Raw genomic sequence first — 10963 nt, forward strand, 5'->3', positions numbered from 1 at the left:
CAGGTGTTCAGAGCCTGTCTTGTTCCAATGGGTGCGCAGACCTCTTGTACACATCCACTTGGGAGTGTATTTAGGGCGTCACTCCTCACAACCAACACATTCGCTTCTAGAGCATTTATAATCTGCCACTTGGGTAATTGCAATCACATGCAAAAAGGGGGCGACCTGGAGTCACCGGCAAAACTTTATGGGTGGGTTCGTGCTGCAATATCATTCGAGCAATATCCTTTTTGAATCAGTCTTTAAGATGGTGCAGACAGCAGTTGATGGTGCAATCAGCAATTCATTCAGCCGCTGCAATCCAGTCTTTGTAAATTTGCCCCTGAATGTTCAGAATGTGAAATATAATTGCTCAGGTTCTTGTAAAACACTGACACACTTCACACAGTTCAGAATGTGGGAAAATTTGAGAAATGTCAGGCTCTGTGCCTGGAAATGTAACAAATGTAACAAGTGTGTGTTTGTGTGTGGGGTTTTTTAGCCATCAGAGTGAGGACTTTTTTCCAGAAGTGAGGATATTTTGGCTGGTCCTCACTTGTTCAAGAACCTGTGTGAGGGTTATTACTTGGTTTTAATGTTGCAATAAGGTATAGATTAGGGTAAGGGTTGGGGTTAGGCATTTAGTCGTGGTAGTTAAGGTTAGTGTAAGGTGCTGGTGTTTGGTCTATTATGTCAGTAAGGGTCCTCACAACGTTAGAAGTACAAGGGTGTGTGCGTGTGTGTGTGTGTGTGTGTGTGTGTGTGTGTGTGTAGTTTGACACTACAGATAGAAACTGTGGGAAAATGCCAGGTTTAGGTTTACATGTTCAAAATGTAGTATCAATGTTAAAATGTTAAATCTGTGCAACACTAACAAAATCCATCTACCAGCATCTCTAAAACTCATTGGTTAACCTGTTATATCCTGTTGGTTTATTTTGTTGTTGTAAAACGACATGTTCTAGATTTATTTATGTAATTGAAAATAAACCCATGGTAATGTTAATTTTTTTGTGAGATTGAACAATATAGAAACAGTCACTCCTTCCATTTTCTTCCATTTTCCAACTGTATTGTAATTGCTGATAATGTTTGTTTATTAAGGACTGTTAGAAATTAATTGTGTCTGATAAGGAACAGGATAGCTTGGGGCAGTAACCACTCACATTACTTGTATATTTATTGTAAATAAATATAAATTGTAGGTCCTTCTTTTCAGATGCAGCTCCAATATTGAACCACTTAATTTGATTAAATGAAAAAGTACCAGTAGTTGAAGGAAGTAAGAAGCTTTTGGTTTGATAGCTAAATGTATCTGCCCACAGGCGGCTAAGTGTCGAGGACGTTTTCAATTCCTGAGAGCACTGATGCATTAGGCCTGTTTGTACAATGAGAAAAAAAAATAAAGGGTTGGTAACAACATTTGCCCATCCCTCTTCCAGTATAGGGCAGTTACATTATTGCTGCCACTAACATTTCCACACACCACGGAGAGGACACGGATGCTCGTTGACTTGCAGACCTCTCCCAGTCATGATGCTGGCAGCTCTCCTCTTTCTGCTCTCCCTCACAGGTAAGCTGGAACTATTCTGTATGATACGTGCAGGTGTATATTAGAAATGCTCTGAGTGTGGCTAAAAAGGATTTCAAGATCATTTCTGCTGCTTGGTATTTTAATTAAACACCATTTAGGCCTAGTTTCTAACAGTGTCACCAGGCTCCTGAAAGATGAAGCAAAAATAAAAATGTTTAACTTTTTAAAAAAAAGTCTAGTCACACAGATAGTCCTGGTTTTGTCTGTGTGCAATTTCTGTTGCGACCCAGTACAATGAAAGTGAATGGAGGTTTGTTTGTGACGCAGCATAAAAAAAAGTAACTAAAAATAATGAAACAACAAGCATGATCTGTTTCCAAACACTGTTTGCTGTGTGGTACGTGTGTGGTTAATTAGGGACACTGTTCCTGGAAAAATTTTTTAAATTTCCCACTCTAAAGTGCTGTGAGCACCACAAACAAAATCCAATTAATCTTTATTTTATTATTATTTTAGGGGAGAGGCAACAATCTTGCTTAAAATTAGTTAAAAACAAACAGAACTAAGTAATAAAATGTTCATTCAGCAATTTTTTTTATTTTTTATATTTATTTATTTTTATTATTTATTTATATTTTATTTTATTTATTTTTTTAATACCATGTTTTATGATGTCAAAATACTCAACAAAATAAGATTTACAAATTGTGCTCTGAGAAACCTTTGTTAACAGTTCAACATCGTTGCTGCAGTTGAATCATTCTGTTCTCTGTCAGGTGGAGGTGCCTCAAATCACTCAGCGCCAACAGACCTTGATGATCTTCTGAGATCCAATTCCAGCTTTGAGGAAAGTACGTACAAGAAACAAACACTGCAAAAGTGCAGTTATTAATTGAATGAACATTTATTCCTGTAGCCTTAATTACAGAATCTCAAAATCAGTTTAAGCCCAACAGAACTAAGTAAGAAAATATGACTTTTGGAATTTTAATAAAAGTTAGCATTTTTCATTTTTTTCAAAAAAGCCATGTTTTAGTATGTCGGAATACATATATAAATGAAATGAAAATTCAAAACTGTGCTCAGACAGAGCTTTTACTTACAGTTAAACAACACTGAAATTGAAACATACTGTTTTCTATTAGATGGAAGTGCCTCAAATTACTCAGCACCACCATACCTTCTGGATGATCATCTGAGGTCCAATTCCAGCTTTGAGCAAAGTATGTACACAAAACAAATGTATATACATACGTATCTATGTAAACAAATATATATTATCGTTATGATTTTGGCTATATTGCCAGCTTTAATCTCATCAGTTTCTTACATTGTTTATATGCATATGTTTGTTTGTAAACCAAAGTATTGGACAAATCAAAATTATGACATGGAGTAAATTATTACAATTCATCATTTTCACCACATGAATGTCTGAACCATATTTGAACGATATCACTGTGTTGTTAGCATGGCTGAAAATCATCAAATCCACATGATGACAACCCTGAGGCAGTGGATGGATACAAAGATTGATCTGTAAAAAAATAACTCAAACATTGGTTCTCTGAAAGTCTAATTGAACGGAAAATTGAGAGCATCACACTTTTCTTTTCTTTTCTTTCCTTTTAATGGTAGATTCTCTCATAAAGAATGTGTTGATGTTTTTGTCCTCCAAAGGTAACTGCACTGATCGGGACTTTTATAAGAACTTGAAGTTGAACAAATCTACCATGATTCGGCCTGGTAGATATGGATCACCCACAGAGGTAGAACTGGATGTTCTAATCTATGCCATTATTGATGTGGTAAGTGGTTGTTTAAACTTCTAAATTACAATTATTATTTCCAGTCAAGAAAGTTTTATTGGCTCCAATTTTCTCTGTTGTCTGTGACGTCACAGGATTTCACAGAATCACATTGCATCTACTGGAAAGCTAGTGCTCGGGCCAAGGAGCAGATGATTAGTTTTTGGTGTTTAAAGCTCAACCATGTAGCCATTTATAAAGCACTTTATAATTTTCCCTCACATTAGTACACATGAAGCTTAGTGGAGTGGTGTAGAATGGGCCAATGAAGAACACATTAAATGTTGGAGAAATGGGGCGTCCCGGTGGCTCACACTGGTAGAGCGCTTACCATGAAGGCCGTGTGCTTGCTGCAGCGGACCCGGGTTCAAATCCGGCCTGAGGTCCCTTTGCTGCATGTCTTCCCCTCTGTCTCCCCCTTTCTATCTGTCTCTATCTAATAAAGCAGTAAAATGCCAAAAAAATTATCTTTAAAAAAAAAATGTTGGAGAAATATAGACCTTAGTCACAGAGTGGATACACAAATTATATTTAACTTCCAATATCATTGCCAGATAGGCCATTTGTGCAATATTCATGTAGTGTTGAAATTATTGAAACCTCAATAACTAAGATGATGGTCTACAGAAATGTGATGAATTAGTGGTATGGAAGCTTCAAATAACCACAACTGTGCGTAATGTCGGCTGCTCTGTTGGAGGAACACACTGCTGAGACACAGTCAGTGAAACTGCATTTCTTATTTCCTCACTGACAGACCTATTGAGTGGTGGAGTGGTCAAAATTTGCAACATGCAAGAGGAGTTTAAGGATATTTCTATATTTATTCATGGTGAACTGTGGGTGTGGAAATGAGGCTTGGGCACTTCCATCCAGCTCCACAATGACTGACATTTTTACAACAAATTGGAGCATACATGCAGCTTTATGTAGCATGCAAATGCATAGAATTGTATGCATCTGGCCCAAGTGTGTTCTAGGTTTCATGTTATACTTTCAGTCTTTTAACATTTTCCAGAATGTCTGGTTGGAAAGATTTTCACACATATTTATTTTGTCTTAGAACGAGAAGGACCAGAAATTTATTTCCTGCCTTTGGATTGATATGGTGAGTTCTTTCTGAGGAGGAAAGCATTTTTTTTATTTAATTAATTCTCACCTCACTCTCATTTCTCATTTCTTTTGTTCAACTGCTTTTTGGTCTTCCTCCTCTCTAGGTGTGGAAAGATGAATTCCTTTCTTGGGATACTTCGAAGTCCTGTGGTATTCAGGACATTCTTCTTCCTACTAAAGAAGTGTGGACACCAGATCTTACAATTGAAGAGATGTAAGTTTTATATAAAATGATCAATTTTAATTAATCACTGGGTATAACAAGGCTGGCATGTACTTGAAGCTCATTAGATCAGTTGGTGATAGTCAGCCAGAGATAGATAGATTAACCTAATTTTAACAACAGCATAGTGGTAAAAACACATGTATAACTTTTAATAATAATAATAATAATAATAATAATAATAATAATAATAATAACTTAAATGTATATAGCACCTTTCAAGAAACCCAAAAGCACTTGTAGTTTGGTGTCCCCATTTCAAATGCAACTGCTGCAGTTTTCCTGTCACGCCATTTTTATAGTTTGTAGTAGGTTGGTGGCCCCTCCCCTTCCGCTATGTGTAACATATCCAGCAATAGTGTAGTAAGAAATCCCAGTGTAGGTGTTAGCCAAGGCAGTTCCAACTGCTTTTCTGTATTCACCAAGATTCAATCATACAAGCCTTAAACATCATCAAAAATAATGTTACAGACACCAAGACAATTATCAAACACACACACACACACACACACACACACACACACACACACATATATAAAACAAAACACATTCACACACTACAGTAAAAACCTCACACATTTACAAGTGAAATGCTTTCACAAACACCACTGAAATGTTATGCTGTCACACACACACACACACACACATACTTTTAATACATACAACCAAAATGTTGTGCTCTCACACACATTATGTGTGTGCTCTCATAAATACTACTGAGATTTCAGTGTAAAAGGAAGGCGTTTCAGTGTAAAAGGAAGGGGGCTCAGAAGAGGAAGTGGAAAGGCTTTGGAGCGCACATGTCATCCCAGGAGTTCTCCGGTCATTTAACAGAAGCTGCTGCATTACTGAACAACATTTTGGCATCGGCAGAGACAATTCGAACATTGTCTAATGCAACAAAAAGGCAACAGTCACAGATGGCCTCAGGTGCTGACACGGTGGAGAGTCCATTGATGTCACTTTTCCCATCTCGCGGCAGCAGCAGCTGCAACAGCCACTATAGCCAGCTGCTGGTCCGGTTCGGACTTCCGGCAGTATCATCTTCAGCAGCCACGACCTCAGCTTGTGGCAATTTCCCCTGAAAAGCCTGGAGCTTTTATTTGTCCGAACCGGACCAGCAGCTGGCTGTGGTGGCTGTTGCGGCTGCTGCGGCCAGAGATGGTAAGATCGACATCAGTCGACTCTCCACTGTGTTGGCACCTGAGGCAGCCTGTGTTGCCCTTTTGTTGCATTCGACAATGTTCGAATTGTATCTGCTGATGCCAAAATGTTGTTCAGTAACTCAGCAGCTTCTGTTAAATGACCGAAGAGCTCCTGGGACGACATGTGCACTTCAAAGCCGTTACACTTCCTCTTACCGTGTGTTCAGACCGGACGCGTAGCGAATTTTCGCGTCGCGTTACTCGCGCGAGTTGATACGCGTGAGAATTGAATTTAATTCGCGTCACTCGCGCGAGTAACGCGACGCGAATTTTCGCCCAAGAGACTATTTAGCGCCAAATAATTGCCTCCATTTCATTCTGTCATCAACCATGACAAGCATAGCGTCCCTGTACCTGCTCTGGAAGTCCGAGATACGTCGGAAAACACGCCGTCGTGTCTGGGTGAGTGACATCATCCGGAGGTGCACTCAGCACGGAGAGAGGACCGCAGAGTACTTCCACCTTTTTCCTGTCCCTCCTGCCGACCCACTCCTCCTTCCTGCCTCTTTTCTCCTCTCTCTCATGTATGTATCTCGGACACTGTCGTCCAGAATCTCAACGCTGATAGGCTGTCCCGACACAGCGTCACGCGAATATTTCGCCAAAGTTGAATTTATTGAACTCACGCGAATTCGCGTTGTTTCATTCGCGCCGCGACATTCGCGTCAAATTCGCGTCTATTCGCGTGTTTGCATTGACTTTGTATGTAATCTTGTCGCGCGAAATATTCGCTACGCGTCCGGTCTGAACGCACCGTTACGAGCAGCCTTCCGGTTACACCGAAACGCCTTCCTTTTACACTGAAATCTCAGTAGTATTTATGAGAGCGTTTCAATAATGTGTGTGAGAGCATTAAGAACATTTTAGTTGTATGTATAAAAGCATTTCAGTTGTGTGTGAGACAGCATAACATTTCAGTGGTGTTTGTGAAAGCATTTCACTTGTAGGTGTGTGAGGTTTTTACTATGTGCTTTGTTTTATAATTGTGTGTGAATGGTAATTCTGAATTATGTCCCTGACGGCCCCTCATAGTATTGTGTCATATCTGTCAGTGTGAATGTATAAATATATATAAATACGTCTATATGTTAAAATAAACACATGTGATAGGACATCTTCCCCCTAATGTCCCCAGCCAGCAGTGAACCAGAGATACTGCAGTTATATGATGTGGCTCATTATTCATTGCATACTTTCAGTGTATTTTAAATTAAGTTTTTGTTAAATAGTATAATAGATAAAACATTATCTGAAATTCAATCAAAAGCATCTGTGTTTATTCTCATACAGGACAGAGAAGGACAAGGCCATGCCGAGTCCTTATGTATTTATTACATCTGGCGGTCGAGTCATATTTAGGATCACAATGGTGGTGACCAGCACCTGCAAGATGGAAGTTTACAAATTTCCTTTTGATTTTCAGAGCTGCAACTTGTCTTTCAAATCTGTCATACACCCTGGTGAGTCTGTAACCCGTTGTGTTTAAACATTTTGTAAATTCATATACATTTATGTTCTCATGTCTGTTTTTGTTTACATTTTTGTGTGTGTTTGAATATACATATTATTTAGTGCTTTTTGTCTACCTCTAAGGACACCTCACAGTTGTATTGTATCTCCCACTTTAGACACATTTATACAACTTAAAGAGATGGTTAACGTCAGTTGGACCAAAATGTGGACTAAGAAAATAATGCGGACCCAGTCGGAGTGGCTGTTTGTCGACATAAAAACCAACAATAAAACTGTCAACAATTTTGGCTTCAACCAAAGCATGTTGGTTTACACTGTAAGTATTTCTGCATCCAAACAAACAGGTATAAAGTAAATTTTCATCTCTGTTTGTCTCAAGTCAGTACAAGTTCAATACTGAAGTATTTTAATTTTAAATTTTAACATTTGCATCTGCAGCAAAAGTCTGGTGAGAACAGATGGTGTTACCCAAACTGTGTTACAATGGTTTAACATCCTAGCCAACTCATTTTCATAATACTAATTTTACCCTTAATGGTAGATTTCTGTAATGTTGGCAAAATAAAATATAAATTAGTATATATAATAAGTATTTATATATCCTGTTTGTCATTGTTTTGTCTTTTTGTTGTTGTTGTCTTGCAAGTATTTACTTTGGGTGCAACTTGTCCTTTCTTGCATGAATTAAACAAAATATTATAAATCCCTATATCTACAGATAAAGATAAATATACATGGTTTCCAGTGACACTGTTCTTTTTTTCCAAATGAATAATGGAGTGCACTTGAATAGTTTTACTTTGGGTACTGAAGTATATTTTATAGTTATTGGTGGTTTCGTTGAGCAATAATCTTTATTCATTATAGAGACTGTACCCCTCCTCGTTCATTTATTTTACCTATGTAAATTATTCCAGTGCCATTTGCACCACTGTAGACATGGGCAAGTTGGGACTGATTACCTTTTTGTTGATCTTGTTGTGTATTACATACCTATAACATAGATGGCCCCCCTGACCCTGACATATAATTTAACAGATCACCATGAAGAGGCGGTCTGTCCTCTATGTCGCCAACTTCTTGCTGCCGGTCCTGTTCTTCTTCTGTCTGGACTTGGCCTCCTTCCTGATCTCAGAGACTGGGGGAGAGAAGCTCAGCTTCAAGGTCACTGTGCTGCTCGCTGTAACTGTGATGCAGCTTATTCTCAATGAGATTCTGCCCTCCTCTTCAGACAGCGTTCCACTTGTTGGTAAAGAAACTCAGAGTCTTACCTTTATTGGACTGTACTTCATATTAACAGCACATATAATGAATCACTGTGTTGTTATTTGTTCACATTAATAATTTCACCTTCTCCCTTCAGCTATCTACTGCATTGGGATGTTTGGTTTGATGATGATCAGCCTCTTTGAGACTATTTTGGTGATGTATCTGATGGGGAAAGACAACGAGGCAGATGAAGACCAAAGACCAAAGAGTGAGGATTGTGAAGATAAACGGAGCAAAGTCAGCTGCTGCTGTAAAGGTGAGATTAAACATAAATCCCAAAAAACTCTGTATCTCAACTACATCCTCTGTGCTAAAACTGTCAAATGTGTCAAACATGTCCTTTCAGAGGTGAAGAAATGGACCCACTGTGCTCATGTCTGTGATGTGTCTGTTGACGAACCTCCATCTGAACTGCTGTCAGCAACCAAAGAGGTTAGAATTAGGCTGCATTTTAAAGGTTCAGTTCACCCAAATTAAAAACCGACCTTCTTTTTTGTTATCACAGTGGACCTAAAAACTGTAATGTCAAATGTGTCCAATGTTCACTAAATGACTTCTGCAGGGCAGCAGCAGAGAACTGACGGAGGAGTCCGTTGCCTTGGAGAAGCTCTCAGGTGAGCTGAAGGAGGTGATTCAGCTCCTTAACAGCAGGGAGGAAGCAGGAAAGCTTGGCTACTGGACCAGAGTGGCTAAAACAATCAACAAAGTTTTCTTCATTTCCTATGTCACAGTAGCTGTTGTGTTCTTAGTTGTTATCTTTTCATTATGGAACAATGAAGCACATAAGTAGTATTAAAACTTAAAAAGCATGTTTAAGACATCTTTCCATTTGACATGGACTTTAACAGATCTGTAGTCTGTGTTCACACCTGAAGTTCAGCTCCATCATTCTGGACAAAAGAAAAGAAAAAGCCATTGTTTCTCTATTTAAGACATTTTCAGAGAGTGTATTCTGACTTGTTATAAAACAACTACATGGACCCACATGTAAGATAATAACATTTAAGAAAGGGAATTTGTCTATCTTGAACTTTATCTAACTTAAACGGGGCATGATCTGTGCATGGTCATTAATTATCTGCATTGTGTTAAATTTCATTAAACATTTTCATCAGTCTTCCTGCAGGGCCAGGACTTAAAATATTCATGCTCACACTGTACAGATCAGTTATGCTGCCATAGTGTCTGTGTCAGAATGGAGACACGGACTCCTCATATCCATAAGAAGTTTATTCAATTGAGATGACCACATTCTTAACAATATTGGAAAAAAACATTTCTGCACAGAATTTCAGATATATGTAGTCCTTCAGTAGTGTTGTATACTCTACACATGACTTGTATTATAAAGTTGTAGTAATATATGCCTATGATAAGTAGTATGCACAATTGTTTTTAATTAGTCCATCATATGCATTATGAAATATATTATAAAATAATAGAGTAGCTTTTTAAATATTCATATTAAATTGTCTTTTGTGGAAATGCAATGTAGTCGATGCCTTCAGTGCTTTCATTTGCTCAACCATTATACAAAGCATGTATACAACATTTCAAATGTACATTATATGTAGTTTAAGTTATTTCATGTTGTCTTTTATGGTTTTGGGGTTGTGTTTTTTTTTTTTTTTTTTTTTTTTTAAATCTACAGTAAATCTCCATCTGCTAAGCTCCATTATGTATTCATCTTATAGAACAAAAATAGTTTGGTTCTGAAAATGTACACCAGTTCATACTGCTAAAATAAATAACAAAGAGAATCTTTGTTTTCCTTTCTTTGTAAGTCAGTTTGTGTGTTGCACAGCTTGTTTAAATAGATTTGGATTGTGCAGATGGGTGACAAGGGACAACTTTAGGAATTAGGAAACATGAATGGAGATAGTTACATACAGGGCAGAGGTCACAAAATGATTTGGTGAGTATAAAAGTACATGGATGATTGGCCATGGTACCAGATCCTAATCGTATTACACACTTGGTGAAATGCAACTCTGTGCTGCTAAGCAGATAGCATCTCCTGTGGCATTTACACTGTTCTTTTAGATGTGCTCTTACCTCTGCAGAAACACTTGTTACTACTGCTGCAGTTAAATGAGCCCATCCTGTCTCTTAAAAAAAAGAAAAAAAGAAAAGACAGCACAAATCTAATCTGAATCAACTCGCCTGGTCATGGTCTGTCTTGTTTCAATGGGGGTGCAGACCTCTTGTACACATCTGCTTAGGCTTCACCCCTCACAAGCAACACGTTAGCCTCTAGAGCAGGGATGGGCAACTTAAATTCTGGAGGGGGCCACAATTTTTCATCGACACTACCACAGGGCCACATATAGGACCGTGCACTTAACCAAATATAATAAAA

At 38.2% G+C, this 10963-nt stretch overlaps 1 protein-coding gene across 1 annotated transcript; it reads left to right on the plus strand.

The window, feature by feature from the left end:
• The first annotated feature begins 2268 nt into the window (after positions 1–2268).
• On the plus strand, positions 2269–9394 carry LOC131959985 (5-hydroxytryptamine receptor 3A-like). Its single transcript, XM_059325196.1, has 11 exons — positions 2269–2364; positions 2659–2736; positions 3194–3321; positions 4385–4429; positions 4539–4648; positions 7153–7322; positions 7491–7651; positions 8374–8584; positions 8699–8860; positions 8951–9036; positions 9167–9394. Exons 3-11 carry the CDS (start codon positions 3247–3249, stop codon positions 9392–9394), a joined length of 1248 nt encoding a protein of 415 aa, XP_059181179.1. The 5' UTR covers positions 2269–2364; positions 2659–2736; positions 3194–3246.
• Positions 9395–10963: the final 1569 nt, after the last annotated feature.

This window comes from Centropristis striata, chromosome 21, assembly GCF_030273125.1.
Source record: "Centropristis striata isolate RG_2023a ecotype Rhode Island chromosome 21, C.striata_1.0, whole genome shotgun sequence".
NCBI lineage: Eukaryota > Metazoa > Chordata > Actinopteri > Perciformes > Serranidae > Centropristis > Centropristis striata.

Coding starts and splice junctions, on each gene's coding strand:
- LOC131959985 (XM_059325196.1), top strand. CDS start 3,247: ATGATTCGGCCTGGTAGATATGGATCACCCACAGAGGTAGAACTGGAT. Junction 4,430..4,538: donor CCTGCCTTTGGATTGATATG/GTGAGTTCTTTC, acceptor CCTCCTCTCTAG/GTGTGGAAAGATGAATTCCT. Junction 4,649..7,152: donor GATCTTACAATTGAAGAGAT/GTAAGTTTTATA, acceptor ATTCTCATACAG/GACAGAGAAGGACAAGGCCA.